The 21,093-nt window shown below is 39.9% G+C and overlaps 1 protein-coding gene across 1 annotated transcript in view; it reads right to left on the bottom strand.

The window, feature by feature from the left end:
* Positions 1-14,882, bottom strand: part of SNRPB2 (small nuclear ribonucleoprotein polypeptide B2) — a 536,801-nt gene extending 521,919 nt beyond the window's left edge. Inside the window, exon 1 of the mRNA XM_044056063.1 lies at positions 14,760-14,882. Coding sequence (XP_043911998.1) covers positions 14,760-14,867 — 108 coding nt within the window. The 5' untranslated portion in view covers positions 14,868-14,882. The remainder of the gene's footprint in view (positions 1-14,759) is intronic.
* Positions 14,883-21,093: the final 6,211 nt, after the last annotated feature.

Genomic DNA, 21,093 nt, shown 5'->3' with positions numbered 1-21,093 from the left:
CCATGATGACATAAACATGTTTTGAGGGTCTGTTGGTACAGTTCTCCTTTAAATTACAACATTATGACCTAACTAAACTTCTCCTGATAGCAATGATTAAGAAAAGTAAACCAATGCAAAACACTTTAACAATTTGAATGGATAGGTTAATCAACCTAGCACAACACAGACTTTACTGTAGTGTTTTATTTATTCAGGTAGTTGCACTGCAGCATTCCAGTAAACAAAATGTTAAATACAAACCAAAACTATACTGATAGCCACAACTACACCACAAAAGTGGGCTTGGCCACCATTTTTCTACCTTTTCTAATTCAGCAAAAATTAGCAGCATCTAAATATGATTATCTATAGGTTTAGTTAAGCGACACTAATCCTCACATTCCTGCTTTAAAAATATGTCTAACTCCATTTGTGTGTGACACTAAGTCCTGCATATCTAGCTTCATAATTTACATGAACTACAACAGAGAGAAGAGGGGGTGTTGCTCTGTTTGTAAAGCATAGCACTGGATCAAAATTACATCAGAAGAAACTACCACAAATTCAGGAGCAGAGAAGCACTATTTAGAGCAGTTCAAGATGGTAAACAAAAATTATATCAATATTGGCTGCCCCTGGGTTGAAAAATAAGACCAAATGATAGTAATGAAAATGCAGAGTTTCTTGCATCAGCATTGATGCTAGCTTGTTTTCCCCATTAACAAATGTTCAGTGAAAGTCAGGAAGTCTACAGCTAAGGGCAATTGTAAATTTTGCTTTGAGTGAAATTGATAAAGTTTCCTTCATGCATCTTCACAGCTGTTATCTGAATTTTTTTCTCATTGCTTACTGTTTCCATGGAGACAAGCTCTATCTAGATGCAAGCAATTAATCTTGAGAGTTCTGAGCACTCTTTGCAGAATAAAATGCAAAATTCAAATGGTACAAGGGCAAGTAGTCCAGTGAAAAATAAAGCCTGAAATTACTGGAAGTGAATAAGAAATAGCAGGTTTCCTAGCAACCTTAATATTTTAAATTGTACAGTGTTCTATTAAATGCTTTAAAGATGACCAGTACACTTTTTCTTATGATTAAAAGTCAATGTTTTCTGAAAGGATGCAAGCTTTTTTCACATCTGAGAGGAAAGAGAGATAATAAAAGAGCACACACCAATCAGTGTGAATGGAAACACAGGCAATAACATAATCTTTAGCACAGATAACCTTAACTTTAGGTTAGTTAATGCCTGTGGGTGCAGCTGTAGATTTGGGGCAACTGATCCTAGCTGGAGGATTAAACTTCATTTTCTGAAGATTTGCATACTTTTTTGTGCTTGTTTTAATGAAACTCGCAAACAAAAAATGCATTCCATAACCTATTAAGTTAGAACAAAGTCCTGAAAATGTGGGCTCTATATTAGTTCTTCGAAAACTAACTTCACCGAACGGCTATTCATTGAACGTTCACATCAGCGAAAAGTTTTTCACAGGACAGCGAGTTACTTGGCCAACATACCGACATAGTTCAAATAGAAATAAGAAACAAGTGTATAAAAAGATCAGCCTGAAAGACATTAGTGTGTGCATGTAACACAAAAGGTGGAAATACACAGTCAAAACAGGTCATGTACAACAACAGGTGGGAAAAATAGCTTTTTATCTTAAATGTCTACACTAGCCATATTGTCTTGGAATATAAATGGCCTTACAGAGACAGATAAAAAGGAAAGAGTACTGAATTACAGCAATGCTGCAAAAGACACACAAGAAATCAGCATGTGAATTTGACAGAAAGGACGGCAGACTATCATGCACAATGGAAAAGGGAAGTAATTATACCAATTGGTAGTGCGGTTCCAATAGTGATAGAGGAGGAAAACAGATACAATAACGGCAGATTTGTGGCAGGAAAAGGATACTGAAAAGGGAGGAGGATTATGCTGGCATGCATTTATATTCCATCAAAAACTGCTATTATGGAGCTTGAGAAAATTTGGGGAGAAAATCAGTTTTCAGCAGGGTATGTTACTTATAGGTAGGGACTACAACTTGATTTGAAACAGTTAGGATGTATCATGCGGATCTAGAAGAGAAAATATAATAAGAAAGGGTATATTTCTGAAGAAACTTATGAAAATATTTGGTATAGGAGTAAATTCAGTAGTAAGAACTCCTACTATACTTAAATATCATTCCCCAAGGTGCAATAACTGGGCTAGACTACATAGAAGTTTCACAGAAACTTGTGCATTTGATACCTTTAACTTGCATCCACTAACTACAGTGGATATAAAAAGTGTACACACCCCTATTAAAATACCAGGTTTTTGTGATATAAAAAATGAGACCAAAATAAATCATTTAAAAATTTTTCCCACCTTTAATGTGACCTATAACCTGTACAATTCAAATGAAAAACAAACTAATCTGTTATTGGAAAAATATATAACATTAAAAAAGTAGAATACGCTGGTTGTATAAGTGTGCACACCCTTAAACTAATACTTTGTTGAAGCACCTTTTGATTTAATTACAGCATTCCATCTTTTTGTGTAGGAGTCTTATCGGCATGACACATCTTGACTTGGCATTATCTGCCTACTCTTCCTTGCAAAAGCACTCCAAATCTGTCAGATTATGAGGGCATCTCTTGTGCACAGCCCTCCCAGGTCACCCCACAGATTTTCTATTGGATTTAGGTCTGGGCTCTGGCTGAGCCATTGCAAAACTAATTTTCTTCTGGTGAAGCCAGTCTTTTGTTGATTTGGATGTATGCTTGGGGTCAATGTCGCGTTGAAAGGTGAAATTCCTCTTCAGCCTTCTAGCAGATGCCTGAAGGTTTTGGGCCAAAAGTGACTGGTATTTGGAACTGTTCATAATTCCCTCCCCCTTGACTAAAGCCCCAGTTCCAGCTGAAGAAATGTAACTCCAAAGCATGACACTGCCACCACCATTGCTTCACCATGGGGATGGTGCTCTTTTGGTGATGCAAAGTACTGTTTTTGCACCAAGCGTACCTTTTGGAATTGTGGCCAGAAACAACCTTGGTCTCATCAGACCATAACATTTTCACATGTGCTTTTAGAAGACTGGATGTATTGTTTTGCAAATTTTAGCTGGGCCTGGATGTTTTTCTGTGTAAGAAAAGGCTTCCGTTTTGCAACCCTATCCCATAGTCCAGACATATGGAGAATACAAGAGATTGTTGTCAAATGTAGTACACAACCAGTACTTGTCAGAAGTTCCTGCAGCTCCATCAGTGTTGCTGTAAGTCTCTTGGCAGCGTCCCTAACCAGTTTTCATCTTGTCTTTTCATCAATTTTGGAAGGACGTCCAATTCTTTGCAACGTCACTGTTGTCCCATATTTTCTCCACTTTTTGATGACTGGCTTCACTGTGTTCCATGGTATATCCAATACTCTGGAAATTTTTTTGTACCTTTTTCTTGACCGATACCTTTCAACAATGAGATCCCTTTGATACTTTGTAAGCTCTCTGCGAACCATGGCTTTTGCTGCAGCAGGCAACTGAGTAAATGTCAGGAAAATCCTACTAAGACAGTTGAACTTTATTTGGGGTTAATAAGAGTCTCTTTAATTGATGGCAGGTGTGTACCCAAGAACACTGAATGCTGTAATTAAATCAAAAGGTGCTTCAACAAAGCATTAGTTTAAGGGTGTGCACACACAACAAAGTATTAATTAAGGGTGTGCACACTTAATCAGCGTATTGTACTTTTTTATTTTTTATGTTTTTCCCCTAACAGATTTGTTTTTCAATTGAATTGTACAGGCTATAGGTCAGATTAAAGGTGGGAAAAGTTTTGAAATTATTTATTGTGGTCTCTTTTTTTATATCACAAAAACCTGGCATTTTAACAGGGGTGTGTACACTTTTTATATCCACTGTATTTCAGATCAGCACCAACAAAATCGAAGATGAAAATGCAAGGTAATGAAATAAAATAAGACACTGGTGCTTACCCACCTTCCTGTTAAAAAGAGAAGAATTTTAGGAATTGGAACTGGAGAAAACTCAAATAAAGTAAGATAGAAATTTCTTCAGAAGTTATAGCTAGTGAGTGGAATAAAATGAAAATGGAGTTTAAAAATAGGGTAGAAATAAAAGATATGACTAAGAAGTAAAAAGAATGATTAGACAGGCTGACAAAGGTTAAAGTATTGCATAATACGGGGAATCTCTCAGCAGGAGAAGATGATGTGCAACTACAGAGTGCTAAAGAGAAAATGAGGGATATGTTTGATAACTCCAAAGGAAAAAAAAAAAACATTTAGCACAATGACTTAGGCAACAAAGTATAAAGGGTTATCGCCAAGAGCCTATAACAAGAAAAATGAACAGAGATTCAGGAGAGAGATTGCAGATATTTCAGAATTTTTTATGATGACCTGTATAAAGCAAGAGAAATTTGGAAATCACGGAAGAGCACAAATGGAAATACTTACGGAAGACTTAATTAGGCCAACATTAGAGGTAGATAAGGTTCACGGTTAAAGTCTAAAATATCCCTGGAGGAGATGAGAGAAAAATGGTAATATATAATTAATCTGCAGGAAAGTTTTCAGGAATGGATGGTATTACTCTGGAAGTTTGGAGGGAAGAAAAAGTGGTAAAGATCTGGAAGATTTTGTTTAACAGTATTTTAAAAAAAGGGGAAATGGCAACATCTTGGAAGACAGCCGTGGTGACTGTAACACCTAAAGAATGTAAAGACCCATCAGACCAAGCTTAATATAGACCCAATTCAATTGTAAACCACGATTATAAAATGTTTGTTTACACTAGCTAAAAAGAATGGCAAAGGTGTTGCCAAAATTGATAGATATGGATCAATGTGGTTTTGTGGAGGGGAGTTAAAAATCTGACATCAACAGAACAATGACGATCCAGAGGGAAGCAAAACGGAAGCTAATACCCCTGTTGTTGATGGGAATCGATGCAGAGAAAGCATTCAACTGAGTAAGCTGGGTTACGATTAGGGCAACGGAAGTATTTTCATTCTGTTACAATAAAGTTAATAAGGAGACCACATGAAGGATCAGAGGCAAGAATTACAGTGGAAGAGCTCCTCTCTGATACATTATGTCTCAGAGGAACCTGATAAATCCAGAAAAGGACATATCAGTTTTGAGACAGTTTCAAGACTTTTCAGGATGTAAAACTAATGAGGATAAAACAAAGGCTATGGCACTAAATTACGTACCCACACATGAATTAGCTGAGCAATACCCATATTTATGGGGACATGATACGATGAAGTACTTAGGAATACGGATTGCAAAGGCTTCTGTTAAGGCAGCTAAGGCTATATGGGAAATGACTAAATAAAACACACAAAAAAACTGAGAACCTGGAGGCTCTTGTTTATGGACAGTAAGGTACAAGCAATGAAAATGTTTTAGTCCCTTTGGTTTTATATACAGATCAGGCATGTTTTGATAAAAAAAGCAGACAAGAAGTTGTGGATAATAATTAATAAAGAACTGAAGGACTTTATCTGGGATTGGAAGAGAGCCAGAGCTAAGTGGGATAAGTTCATCCTTCCAGTAGAATAAGATTCACAGGATGATACTAGGCTACTGGCCCAGAGGCCCTTACAAGTCTAGTCAAGAATTTTGCCCGTATTCCCTCAAAGTAAGCACCTTTTTCCCCCTGTCCAGCAGGGACACAGGTGGGATCCCAGGGGTATATTTTCTGTTTCCCATCCAGTCGTCCAGGTTTCTCTTAAAGAGGCCTAGACAGGTACTCTGCTTGACATGAAGAGGGAATCTATTCCACAGACGGGGGGATTCTTTGGGACTCAAATCTATACTGAAAACAAGTTCTATTAATGTTACAGACCAGGTTAAGGCCTTGCATGCGGGTTGCGTGAGTGGAGTTTGTCTTATGGATATGCAGCAACTCCATCAAGACTGGGTCTGAAATGGCCTTGTATGCAAGACACAGGTCACCTCTGAGCAGTCTGTACGAGACTGAGTAGAGGGAAAGGGCTTTTAGCCTATCTGTATAGGACAGGTGTTTGCGACCCTGGATTTTCCTGGTCAGGAACCTCTGTGCTCTCTCCAACTGCTGCATGTCCTTGGCAAGGTACATGCCGAATGGGGCATTGCACTCAATAATGGGTCTGATAAGGGAGGAGTACAGGGATGTTATGACCTCCTTGTTCCTGGATGAAATCCCCTTATTTATGAAGTGGGCCATGTTGAAAACCTTCCATACAATGGCGGCAATGTGGTGGTCAAAAGTCAGGTTGCTGTCAACCTGGGTGCCCAAGTCCCTTACGACTAACTGCATGGTTAGTGCGTTATTAATGTGATAATTAGTGGGGATGACATTTTTCCCCAAAGTGGAAAATGATGCATTTCTTGGCATTCGGCTTGAGGCCAAGCTTTTGGCAGCAGTCATTAGTTTGAGTAAGGCCCTCTTGGAAGATTTTCACATCACTACGGGAATTTTACACAGCGCCTAGCTTGTAGTCATCTGCAAACCTGACCAGCCACAGACCGCTCATTTTGGCTTGCACCTCAGAAAAGTATATCCCAAACAGTAGAGGCTCCAAGACCTATCCATGGGGTACACCACTCGTTATGGGTCTATTACTAGAGGTGGCTTCCCCTACTTTGACTGAGTGGGCTCTATCAGTGAGCCAGTTAGCTATCCATCTGGTAAAATATGGGTTGATGCCTAACTGGGAGGGTTTATCTATTATGCTCAAGTGGAGAATAGTATCAAAGACTTTGGCTAGGTCAAGGTACGTGGTGTGCACCATCTTCCCCTCGTACATGGTTTTGGTGACTGTTTCAAAGAAGTCGACTACGTTTAAAAGGCATGATCTCCCTTTGACAAAACCAAATTATGTGGGGTCAAGCGTTTGAAGGTTGCCAATGTCCTTTTTTATAAGGTCCATGATAATGCATTCCATGGCCTTGCAGATCAGTCTAGTTAGGCTGATAGGCCTATAATTGCCTGCGTCAGTAGACACTCCACCTTTGTGTACAGGGATGACAGTGGGCTGTCCTCCATTCAGCTGGGATGAAGCCAATCCTCAGGCTTTGGTTGAAGAGGGTGTCTAATGGAGCTGACAGCTCATGTAGGATACAGCCAGGGATGTTATCGGGTCCCATGGAGACTATCTTTTGCCTTTGAGAGGTCATTAAGGATCTGCTCCCTGGTGATGAGGGGAGGGGGCAGGTGCTGGGGATGTCCTGGTTTACTGATGGGGGGACAGGGGGTGAGGTTTTCACTGAACCTGCCTGCCAGCAAGTTGGCTATATATATATGGCATCTGTGTATGTGGTGTTATTGACCACCAGCTGAGAGCAGATTTGGGTGTTGCCTTTGAGATTGTGGACATATGTGAAGAAGGCCTTGTGATTGTCCTTGGTGGATGTGGCCAATCTGGACTGGAAGTTAGTCTTAGAGGATTTCACCAGTGACCTTACTTGCTTGTTCAGAAAAGGAGAGTTTGCTTCCAACTTGGAACCTGCTCCTTCTTGGCTTTGGATAGCAATGTTTTCCTTCTATTATAGAGTTTATTTACTGCTGCTGTCCACCAGACAGGTTTACTCTTCCTTGAGGAAGTTTATTTGATCCTTTGAGGTACGGCTGAGTCCATACTGCTATGCAGGTGCTCATACAGTTTTTTGGTATAGGGTTGGACATTAGTGCTAGTTCCAACTGAAGGGATAGTGGCTGTGAAGCTGCTTATACCTGCTCTGAGGAGATTGTAGAAAAGTTTATTTGTTTCACCCTGACAGGGGGGGGGGGGTCAGGGGAGACAGTGACTCCAAAAGTGATCAGGAGTGCTACAGTGGCTACTCATGTTGGTTAGGACCAGGTCCAGAATATTTGGGAAATTATGCTGATTCTATTTAAGATGTGTTTAAGCAAAGTTTACTTTATCTTGAAAAAGTCTCTGAATAAGCATAGACGAAAACGCTTGAAGTACTGTTTTTTTAACATTCACAATTGTTATAAATTAAAAATTTATCTTTGATTCTCGACTGGGATTCGTTTTTATTTCCTGCAACCTGAAGTATTATTTTTGAGCATTTTTTTTTTTTTGTGTTTTATTTACCTCTCATACGGGTGTCGACCGACTGATCCAATGCATTAGCACTGACAAAGTCGAGGAATCTCTGGGCATTCATGTTTGGGCTAGAATAGGTCTTCCACTCTATCAGGGTAGAAGGTTGAATCCTGATGAATAAGTGAAGTGGGCATCCTGAGTCATGGTTGGGGGTCTGTAGCTAGCTATGATTTGAATAGGTGTTTTGTCAACAGTCAACTGTAAGGAGGGTCTCCTGTGCTTCATACCATTTGACCAGCCTGGAGGTGTGTATGTCTTTGATAAATATTGAAACTCCACCTCCTTTGGCTTTGTAGCCCTCCATTTGCGGTCTGAAAGTATGGTAGGATGAGTAACCTGGTAAGGCTGGGGTGCTCTCCACAGCTTTGAACCAGGTTTCAGTGACTGCACAAATGTCAGCATCCTCCAGGGCAAGGAATGCTTGCAATGAGTGCAATTTTATGCTAAGACTCCTAACATTTAGCAGCATGACAAATTTCATTTATAAGAATTTTTCATGTTGGTAATTTTGTGCTCAAGACTTTGCCTAAAAAAAGGCCCCATGGGGGAGGCAAGAGCCTTTGCCAGAATCCTAAAGCCCAGGGGGGACAGAGGATGGCCATCTCAGGCAAAGCATTGTGGTCTGTCAATCATGTCCTCCCAGACTGCCAGGTACTGGATCCCCTTGGAATGACACCAGAAACGTAAGACAAAGTCAATCATTTTCTGTTTGCATTGCAGTATCATTCTGGGTGATGGCAGGATGCTGCTTAAAGTTAGGAACATACTTGCCTGGGACGCACATTCAATGAGCTCAATCATGTCTCTCTTCATATAATCCAGAGTGGTCATTTATAATTAAGAGGTCATACTTCAATTGAATTTCAAGCTTTTAAAGAATAATACTAGCCCATTTAAGTATTATTAAGGCTAGTGCCTTAGACATGCAACCCATGGCTCAGTAAATGACTAATTCAGCCAAAAAGGTTTTAGTGATGTCATGGCAAATACCAGAAAAAATAATACAGGATGTTACAGAAACCTGTATGGTGGTCAGAGACTGCAGAATAACATACAAAAAGAGAGATGGAGAATACTTGCATCAAAAATTATTGTATACCTGACATTTTATAATAAAGAAGAAGGAAAATTACTTTGCAATAGGAAAACGCATTTGAGGAAAGTCATTCTCTAAATTTTTAATTCAGAATGTAAATGGCTCCATCTACAATTATTTTGTTTGGCTTTCCATTCTTGAAAACATGACAGTTTATGGTAATAAAAGAAGACAGAATGGCATGGTTTTAAATATAATTCAAAATCAGACACGGTAGCTTTGTGAGCATCAAGTAATCAATCCAGCAAGTTAGATTTATTTTTGATGATTCACATGCCCAGTTTGTTAATAACTATGATAGAGGTCTATGTATGGAGAAATTAGAAATGGCTAGGAAGTTGTGTTAGATGACTGAAATGACTGATATTGCAGCTGTACAACAAACAGTTAGTTTTATTATAAATCTGTTATAAGAAAAACAGTGCATGAACCACCCCACAGCAGAAAAGAACATACTAGATGTGGCCTAATTCAAGGTTACTCCAGAATATCTTTTCTAGTTCAAAGATAGCGAAATGAAGAATCAAAACGCTGAGTCATAGCATATATGTACAGATGTGTTGGTAGAACAGGAGGGAGAAAAGCTAGGAAGAAAAATAACAGAGCAAAGCATGCTCGATCTGAGTAAAGGAAAAGAATGGATAGGAAGTAGATTGTTAGGAGAAATGAGTAAGAGAATGCCATATAACATTAGTGGGTAGAATGTAATTAACGGAGGCAGCTAGAGATTAGTGATAAGAAAACTCACTGTAAGATAAGAAGTAAGTGAGACGCTTGGTGTTTAAGCATCATCCTTCCTCCTCAACATTATTCTGCATGTACTGTTACCACAAATTCAGTTTATTTCTGTGTAATTTGCTCCTTCTTTTCCAAACATACAATCTCTAGTTTTTTTTATCTTCTTTACAAAATTCAGTATTCCATTTACAGTCGGTTTAGATGAAGGTGGTTTAGGATTACCTCATTTAAAGGGACACTTTAAAGCTACACACCTAAGGCTCATATACATAACACAACCAGAAGGTTATAATTCAAAGTAGAAAGGGATGGCGCTGAAGCAAGGGGTGAAATTCAAGAAATAACGAGAGTGGGATTTTGAAGATGATCCTTAAGGAGAACTATAACAGTCATACAGAACAGAAAGTACTTTAAGAACTAAGCCATACCTCTCAATATTTTACCATAGAAAATCTAGACAAAGTCTAAAATTATGGGAAGACAAAGGCCTCAAATAGGGACCGATTTTAAATATTACACTTATAAACTTAGAAAATCACTGAAGTAATACGATTTGTGTTAGCATGCATTTTCTGAAAGATATGTAGTCTGAAACTCAAATGTATGTCATTATTTAATGACTCCCAATCTTCAGTGGTTTGCCAGAGAAAAATAATTTTTATGAGGAATACCCCAAAAATATGAAGCAAAAATCTGGACAGTTGAGAAGTATGAACTAAGCCAACACAAGAATGGATGAGTGAGATTTTGCAAATAAGGATGACTACAAGCAGGTGTGCAGAAAATAGGCAAGAATGGGCTGGAATTTACTGGGAGCAACCTAGCAAAGAAAAGGAACCAAGGTTTTGGTAGTAAATAACTAGAGAGAGAAAGATAAGAGTGGGATGGCGCCAAGAAGACATTTGGAATGCAGGCTAGAAACTGCCTTCCCTACCAGGGTTGATATCAGAATATATGCAAAGAGAAAAGGACAGACTAACCCTAAGTGAAAGACCTGCCCTGGTAGAGTTTTTAGTCTAACAGATCAGAAACTACAATTAAAAAGGGATAATTAGTAGGATATATAAAATACAGCAGAGTAGTAAGTATAAGAATCAACCAAAAGAGGTTAGAAAAAGATTGGGGAGAGTCTGGATAGCAATTTTCAAGGGAACCATGGAGGGCAGATATATGGCTCTCAACTACGCAAAGTCCAGAAGGTTTAGGATTTTTGCTTGGCAGTGCTGTATAGGTATTGTTATACCCCAAATATACTTCAAAGAATTTTTCCCCAGGTGGATGGCAAATATTGGAAGTATGATGGGGAGGAAAGAGATAACGTGTTTTGGGAGTGTAATCAGTTGGCAGATTTTAAAAATTCCCTACAGAGTACTCTTTCAGAAATACTGGGTGAGCAAATGTCTGGAACATAGGATCTGAACTGCCTATCAATAATAAGGCTTTGTTAAATTTAATTCTGGTGGCAACCAAAAAAGCCATCACAAGACAATGGAAATCAAAGTCTAAACACATATATCTGAAGGACTGAATATTTAACAAAAATGAAAAAGAAATGAAAGTAGGATCTTTAGAAAAGGGAAGGAACAAATTACAGAGAAATAAAATAGAAATTGTGCAGGAGTGAGGTTTATAAGGCAGGAATCGAGCAATTTATGTAATCCTGGACTAACAATAGTTATAAAAAAGAATATGTGACATATAATATATGGAAATATGTTAAGATGGTTTGTTTTCTTTTACACTGATGTAGGTTTGCTAATGCCTTGGTTGATAATTTAATAAACGTGTTAAAAATATTGGCTTTCCTTATATTAAGCCTAACTATTCCTGCATTAAAAAGTGACACCTTCCATAGTCAGTTGGTATACAGAATATTCAGTAGCTGAAATTCTATTGTTCTGTGATTTCCACACTCACTGGAATCCTAGTAACAACTGGCTATCAGTAACGGTATACCTCTGGGTTTTATACAGCTAGTAACCTCATTACCAGAATATACACACAATTGGGTTGAGGAAAACATTCTGGACTGGAAAGTAACCAGGCACCCAGATGATATTAGGTGGTCATTTAAATCATTAGGAAATCACTGTATGAAAAATCAGCTGTCCTATAGCTATAATATAAAAAGGTTGAAAGACAACCCACTGTTCGGCAAAGCACAAATTTTAAAGAATATTGACTAACTCTACATAAGGGATCTCCTGCATATCACTGACACACTAGCACACTTTACTTATAAAATACACTTGACATAGCTATGCACTGTCAGGCAAATAAGAGTCAAATGCAATAAAATTCAAAGAGTTTAAAAGGCTGTATGTGACCAAATGGTAGCAAGACAAAAAAAAAAAAAAAAATCACAAGGCTGTATGTGACCAAATGGTAGCAAAGCAAAAAGAGACAAAAAAAAATCACAAAACCTCAAACAAACAATGAAATTAGTACTATCAAAGGGCTACAAGACAGGCAAGTTAGACTACTACACTATGATCCAATAAAATAATTAAAAAAATCTTCCTTTCTGTTGAGAACAGTTTAACTCAAGATGGAAAAGTCTCACTCATCCAATTTTTTCTTTCCTTTTTTCCCCCCTCAGATTGCTCTGACTGGTACATTAGCCCATTCATTCTCTACTGGCAAGAGCCCCATGGCTCCTCTTTTCACTGATGGTTAGAATTAAGCAAACTGAAGCAATGTCAATCACTGAGGCTGAATGAGGTTCTTCATTTAAGTCCTAATGCCCTTGCTCAGGCTTGATGACATCCAAGTGATAGCGATGCAATATTTTTATTTACTTATGTTTTTTTTTTTTGTTACAGTGCCAAATCTTTGTATGATGAGTTCAACTGGCTCTATGGGATCCCTTGTTTACACCATGAATTGTACTGTGAAGACTACGATGCACTCTACATGCCAATTATACCAGGTGCCTGAGCCACTAGCCAAACTCTGGTTGCCTGGGTTGTAGACAGAATGTTATACCTATATGCCAAAGGAGCTAGCAACCTTAGCTGTTGAGGATACACAAAACCTTAATTCACACTCAACTACAGCTGAAAAAAAAGAAATTCAAATTTTACTTTTCCACCACGAATGACTCACCTACACATAATGCCTGAACATAAACAGACAGTAAACCATACAGCGGCACAAAACTTGAGATGTACTAAAGCTGTAAAACTTATAAAACTTAACAACACACTGCTAGAAAGTTCTTCAGGAATCAAGAACTGATTGCAATAAAAATCAATTTAAACAAAAACTTGATGACATAACCCTTACATTTAGAAAAAAAATTAAATCCCTGGTTAAATTTGCAAAGTTCACATCTACAATTCAGAAGACTGAGTCACACTCTTAACATGATCTTACTCCTGAATGCAAAGACAACATACATGGTGGTGAAGCCAGTCTCACAGTGAAACCACTTCCTCTGGCCTAGAGCTCCTGCATCACAGTCCCCATGATCTTGAAATGAATGGGACTAGACCCACTAATTAAATTACTTATTATACCCTTTCATCTACACTCTTATTTATTCTCCATCTCTCTGGATGCCTTGGTTAGTGACTTTAATGGGTCGCTGTACTCTTTTGATTCTTTTTACCAAATCATGTTTGCTCAGCATTTTAGTTTGACAATGCCATTTTGTTTCCTACACTGAGGTAACAAGTTGGAGCACACTAAAAGGGAACAGTTCTGTGCAGCAGACCAACTATCCAGTAGTGTTTTTTTGTGTAACCACTAAGAGAGACATATCTATATCTCAGTGTAACTAAACTGCTCTTTTCTTTGCTGACAAGACTGCCACTATCAGACCCCATGGAAATTACTGGCATCTCAACCTACTCCTCTTATTCTTGGACAATGTTTGTCATACTTGATTACAATGAGCTCTGGACTCTCACCTCTAGTATATGCCCCAACTAGGGGGGGCTGTATCCTCGTCCTGCAGGGCTGATTCTGGACAATCTTAATGTCCTTGGTCCACTGATTTTTTTCAAACCTTGGTTTATTTTCTGAGAGTTACCACGTCCTTCCTTCACTCCCTCCCTTTTGGCTTTCAAGAATGTCTTTAGTTATTCCCATCCTTAGCCACTACCACCCGATCCAACCTTCCGTTTGCACGGTATGGGGTTTAAGATGGACCCTAGTGTGGAACAGGTCGTGGATCCCTTTGATAGGAGGTATAGTATTCAGCCTGCTTTTGTTCAATTAGTGAACAACCTCGTAATAACTAGACAGCAGTGGTACCATTATGTGCTAGTCCTCCTGTAAATTTTCTGGCACATTTAACACTGTAGACCAAAGCACTGTAGTTCACCAATTAAATACCTGCTACGGTATCTCTTAGGTCTTAATTCCTGAACAATACAAAAAGTTGCTTCTCGCATTATAGCTGAGGCGGCAGTATGTACAATTTTAAACTGTACAAATAAAGAATTTGCTTTTAATACTTTTGGTTTGTTTCCAATGCGTTTCTTCTATTTACATATTATTAGGCGTTATTATAAACTATATATATATATATATATATATATATATATATATATATATATATATATATGATACGGACAAGCTTTAATTCCTTACAGAGATTGAATGCGCTATACGCTTACCAAGTTAGAAACAAAATAACATCCGATTATAGTGCAACTGCAGGACAACGGCAAGTAATAAATAAACAAATACTTTTGCAGCACATAAGCTGATTTATATAATATACTTAAACTCAAGATCAAAATGCTAACATGTTAGTTATCACTTCTAATTCATTAAACAATAAACATTAATACAATTCAATACATAAGATTTCAATTCCAAAGTTTACCTCGAATTGCTTTCTAAAACACAAGACTATGAAGCTGTAATGAAAGTACCCACGTCGTCTCTTGTAAACACGGGGGAAAGTTACTGCCCATGCACATCCTGTGTGCATCAGTAAAAATAGTCTGATACTTGAAAGTTTCCGTCTTTAGAACTTCATGTTGCGGAGAGTAAAGTACATTAGAGATTGTGAATAGTATTGTAGTCTGTTCTGGGTTAGGTGTCTGGTATTTTACTTTGGCAAGTCAGTTTGTATTCTGTGTGAGCACTTTATTTTTTCTTAGGGCTGCTGGTAAGGTTACCACCTGTCCCTCTTTGCGCAGTTGTGTCCTGCAAAAAAATTGTAAAAATGGCAAATGTCCTGAGATTTTAGGGCAACATGATTTCCTATATTTTATATAATAGCTGCATAAAACAGTTATTCTGTGTCTGAACACCTAAATGTTATAAGAAACAGAGTAAGCAACTGAAATACTCCAAAATAAGCTTTTATTTAGGCAAAAAAGTGAAGTTCAGTCTTTTGTACTGGCCGTGGGTATGTTTCAACCTGCAAAATCTGACATTTGTATCAAAAATGTCCCACTTTGGGCAATTGAAAAGGTGGCAACCCTAGCTGCCGGAGGACAATGGTGAGTGAGACACGCTGTTACCTGTGAGTATGCACCCACCCACTGTAAAAGTCAACTACGCGTCCCCATTACATTTCTTAAGGTATACCTCGTTCAGAGACTGTTAAGAGCTTCCGTGGTAAATAATACTGATTATATTAAATTATCAAAATAACGTTTCATAAGTATGAAATAGCACGTTTTAACTATGCCAGTAAATAATACTAGGTCATATAAATTAGTCAAACGACCATTTGCTAAGTTTATAAGATAGTTTTAACCATGCTGGTAGCTTCCTGATTGAAAATTGGTTTTAAGTCAAGTAGATGTTCCACACTTTGTTCATTTACTCCCTTTATGAAAACTAGATTTCTACATTTTGGAGTTAGAAGGTTGAGAGGCCTACTGAACATGCGCTGGGACGTGAACGCTTGAAGTGTCACTAATTTCTTTATTAAATTAAAATGTGATTGTGGTGCATCACTGTGAATGTAAAGTAGAAAATGAGGTACAACGACAGTATATGATGCGTTTATAATGTTAAGACTGGTCCACTGCATTGTCATTTTTTTTCTGTTTCTCACAGAATGCATTTCCTATGTTCTCAGGTAGCCGCTATACATTCTATCCACAACCCCTTTTTCCCATTTTTGCACATGGGGTCGGGGTGTCACTTCAACAGTGACAATCATCTAGAGCCAAGGATTACACTGCGGGGTGGTTAGTCCTGCAGTGGTAGTTCTTCCACACCGCACTCACTCCTATGGCCAATTTGGCGTGTGCAGTCCACCTATTGCATGCCTTTGGAAGGTGTGAGGGAACCCATGCAGATGCAGGGAGGACAGGCAGACTCCACACAGAAGACATCCCAGCCAAGAATCAAACAGGGGGACTTCTTGCTGTCAGGCAACAAAGCTGCTTTACATTATACAGAAACAATTGAAAGAAAGTTGGACTACACCCTGATCCACATCCCGCCTCCACCTCCCATTAAGGAAATAAAGGCCAAAATTTCTCCAATGCCAACTTCGGGCTTCTTAAGACAGAACCGGCAAACTTCATGACGCCCATGCAGACGGACAATACAGTTAACGACTGCTGAATCCTACACAAATGCACTCTATAAGCACTTACACGAGTGTATGGATCGTGCTATCCCAAACAGAACCAAGACACTATCCTCCAAATAAAGGAAGCTAATCTGGTGGTCCCCTGCCATAAACAAACTCTACAATAGAATGAAGAAACTGTTGCAAAAGAGAGTAAAATCCCTTGAGTGGAGGAGCTCCCTGGTCAGCCTCAGTAAGAAGCTGAGATCCCTTATAAGATCCTTCAAAGCTAGCTACGAAAACAAAATCACCACTGATTCTAGGGAAAATCACAAAGCATTCTATAGCTATGTCAAGAATCTCAATAGCAACACCCAGATCTGCTCTGAGTTACAGCACAACGGCACAAAAATTACAGAACCAACTGATATTGCCAACATCCTGGCAGATAGGTTCAGTGCTAACTTTACCCCCCCATTCCCTAAAGGGTTCATATCTATACAGGAAGAATGCAGAGTCCCTGTAATCACAACTACACAGGTAAAAGCTGCACTCTTTAAATCCAAAAAACACAGCATCCATGGGACCGGACAACATCCCAGGCTTCGTTTTACACGAAGTTCAGAACGAACTGGCACCCCACCTAAGCACCATGTTCACTCATGGCCTCACATCAGACTTTGTGCCCACTGAATAGTGCATAGCAACAGTTATCCCACTCCACAAAGGGGGAGCCACCACTGATCCCGGGAACTATCACCCTATTAACTTGATGAGCCTGGTCTGTAAGGCCATGGAATGTATCATCATGGAACTCATAAACAAAGACATTGGTAACCTCCAAACTCTGGACTCCACCCAGTTCAGGTTTGTGAAAGGCAGATCATGCCTCCTGAACCTGATCGACTTCTCTGAGGCAGTCACCAAAGCCGTAGAGGAGGGAAGTTGGTTTGCACAGCCTATCTTGACCTTGCCAGGGCTTTCGATACCATCCCCCATTCTGGGATTATAGCTAAACTCACTAAACTAGGTATAAATCCCTATGTCACAGGATGGGCTGCCAACTGGCTCACTGACAGAGTCCACACTGTAAAACTTGCAGACTCCAAATCTGACTTCAAACCAGTGACAAGTGGAGTATCAGAGGGTTCAGTCCTGGGACCTCTCCTGTTTGGTATCTACGTCTGTGAAATACAGGCTAACAATGAAAGCCTTTGGCTAACAAAGTTCACAGATGACTGCAAACTAGGAGCCATAGTCGAGTCCCCAATTGATGTGGACATCCTACAGAAGGGCCTCACTGAGACAGATGCCTGGTGTCAGAGCCATGGCCTCAAGCCCAATGTTAAAAAGTGCATTGTCATCCTCTTTGGTAAAATCTCTGTACCCATGAACTACCACATAGGCAGCAGTCTACTTCACGCTGAATGTGTGATAACAGACCTTGAGACCCAGGTGGACAGTAGTCTCTCCTTTGATAATCACATCACCACAGTAGTCAGGAAATACTTCTATGTGGCATACCTCATCACAAAATGGTCCTCATCCAGGAAAAAAGTGGTCATTGTTCCCCTCTACTCAACACTCATTAGACCCATTATAGAGTACAACGTCCCTTTTGGAATGTACCTCACAAGACATCTGCAGTAGCTGGAAAGGCCACAAAAGTACCTCACAAAGAGGATTACTAGCCTCAAACAGTTGCCCTACACTGACTGTCTCAAAAAACTTCAGCTTTACTCCGTAGCATATCGCCTACTCCGAGGTGATCTCTGCCTAACATATAAAGTTATGTCAAACTCAGAGCTGTTGGATATGCTACACCTAAAGAAATCACAAGCCCTCAGAGCTACATGCTCTAGGGACCTAAACCTTGTCACCGCAATAAACACAACATGCTGGAGGGCTAGATTCCTGTCCCAGAGACTTCCCATACTCTCAAACAAGCTACCCATCTATGTCAAGCAAAGTTTCTCATTAACACTCTTCAAGGAGAATCTTGATGAGTGGATGGGAAATAGGAAATACACCCCGGGGATCACTTCTGTGGCTCTGCTCGACAGGGGCACAGGAAAATGACTTGCTTGGGTGGCATAAGCCAGGGAACCTTGTTGGCTAGGCTTACTTAGGCCCTTGGGCCAATAGCCTAGTACCTGCTTATGATCATGTGGTGGGCATAAGGCAATTTAATTTCAAATCAAGTCTTGGACAGGGAGCCAGTCCACTGCAAGATGTGCATTCACTCCTGCACCACATCTATACCCATGGGCCATTCAGAGCCTCACCAGTTCACCAAATTCCTGTCCTTGGGATGTGGGAGGGAAGTGGAAAATCCAGCAAAATCCTTTAGAGACACAATAGAACACTAATTCCACCTAATACGCGGCTTCTCAGCGCTTCTGTGGATCACTAGTGATATCTGCATTGCTTACTGTACTTATTTCATTGTTTCACTTGAAAGAAAGTTACTGTTTGTCATTTTTGCATTTAGTTACTTGTAACACATTGCACTCAAGTTACCTGGCACTTGCTCACTAAAGCAATTATATAAGTCAGCACTAAAAATTAAAAGCACTACACCCTCACTCCCCACTGGCCCTTGTTTTCAATTATTAAGGAATTCCCAATATTATTCTAGCATGTCCAAAGGTCAGTTGTCAATCTCCTCTCCGGTCCAGCTGGTGAATCTGGGAATCGAGGCAATGTTATAACTGCCTCATGTACACAGACAACCCTCTCCTCCTCCCACATAACACAAATACTTGCGAGAGATGCAGCTATTTAGCCAAACTGGAGGCTGAGCTCTCTCAACTCAGGACTGGCAAGACCAGACAGGAGGAGAAGGCAACTACACACACCACAAAACCAGCCTCACATAATGCTACCACACCACTGAATCAAACACATAAACACACAAAGACATACTCGGAGGCACTGAGTAAAAATTTACCTAAACAGCAAAGGCCTCCAAAGCAGACACCCAAACAACTGCTACCTCAAGACACCCCACAAGCAACACATAAACCACAAAATCAGTGTGCAAAGCAGTCACAGCCCTTAAGGCAAAATACAACACCAAACATACTTGTCATAGGTGACTCCATAGTCAGACACACTGACGTCCCACTCACCAGGCTGAACAAGGAGAGGGTCACAGTAAGCTGCCTATTTGGGCGCTAGAATCCGCCACATAACACAAGCACTCGGGTCACTCCACGGCAAGTACAAATATGACACAGTCATTGTCCATGCTGGTGTGAATGACCTGAGATGTACCTCCCTAGACTACATGAAAAGAGACATAGAGGAGTTCTCTGATTATGTAGCCCAGGCAGGTATAACCCTGACCCTGAGCAGTATCCTTCCTTCACCAAGAATGATGCCACAATATAGAGACAAGATGATCAGCTTTAACAATTGGCTTAATGTCTGGTGTCATTCAAAGGGGATCCAGTGTCTGTCTGCCTGGGATGACATGCTTGACAAGCCACGCTAAGGGACGGCTTGCACCTGTCACCCCTGGGATTCCGGATATTGGCTAAGGCTCTTGCCACCCCCATAGCGCCTTTTTTAGGCAAGGCTCAAATTCTAAACCTACCACCCTAGAAAACAAAAATGGGAAGAAACTGAGGGTAATGCTGCTCAATGCCAGAAGTCTAAATCTCAAAATGCACGCACTCGAGGCCCTTCTCAGTATGGAGAACATAGATGTCTGTGCTGTAACTTAAACCTGGTTCAAGGCTCCTGAGAGCACCCCGGCACTATTAGGTTTTACCTCATATCATGCGTTCCGGCCCCAAAACCCGGACCACACCACAAAAGGAGGGGGTGTATCCATATTCATAAAGGATACCCACACCTCCAGGTTGGTGGCAACGCAAGCTTCGGAAACCATCCAGGTGCAACTAACCATAGACAAAACTGCTCTACAAATTGTAGCATGCTACAGGCCACCCTCTCAAACTCAGGAACCCCACACAGCCTTCCTGAAGACACTGGAGGGTATAAATGTATCTCCAAACACCATGATATTGGGTGACTTCAACTACCCGAATATAGACTGGGAACATTACTCAAGCCCTAACTTTCTAGCCCAATGGTTCCTGGAGTTCATAAATTCAAATGCCATGGAACAGCTAGTCACTGTTCCCACGAGAGGAGAACATATACTAGATCTCATTATCACAAACATGGGGACAAAATGCTCCACACCAGAAGTATATCCCTCATTGGTGAGATCTGATCATAAACTAATCTCACTGGAAATCCACATCCTGCCCCCACCCCAAACAAAAAAGACCACAGTGAAGAACTTCTCTAAAGCAAACTTCACACTACTCAAAACTGGTGTGGTATCCTTCAAGGCCCCTGAGCCAGTGGAAACCACAACCCAAGCTGCGGAAGACCTTACAAATGCCTTCTATGAACACCTCCAGGACTGCATGGATCAGGCAATCCCAAATAAAACCAAGACTCTTTCCACAAAGGGCAAACATCCAGTCTGGTGGACCCCAGCCATTAACAAACTTTACAATAAGAGGAGAAACTTATTACATGACAGAACAAAATCCATAAAAGGGAAGTCACCCCTGATCATTATTAGTAAAAAAATACGAGCACTCATAAAATCAACTAAGGCCAATTTTGAGAGAAAAATTGCCATGGATTCAAAGGACAATCA

This window comes from Protopterus annectens, chromosome 1.part2 (genome assembly GCF_019279795.1).
Source record: "Protopterus annectens isolate FY-2018-M chromosome 1.part2, PAN1.0, whole genome shotgun sequence".
Lineage (NCBI taxonomy): Eukaryota > Metazoa > Chordata > Ceratodontiformes > Protopteridae > Protopterus > Protopterus annectens.
This window is presented reverse-complemented; position numbering and strand designations above follow the sequence as displayed.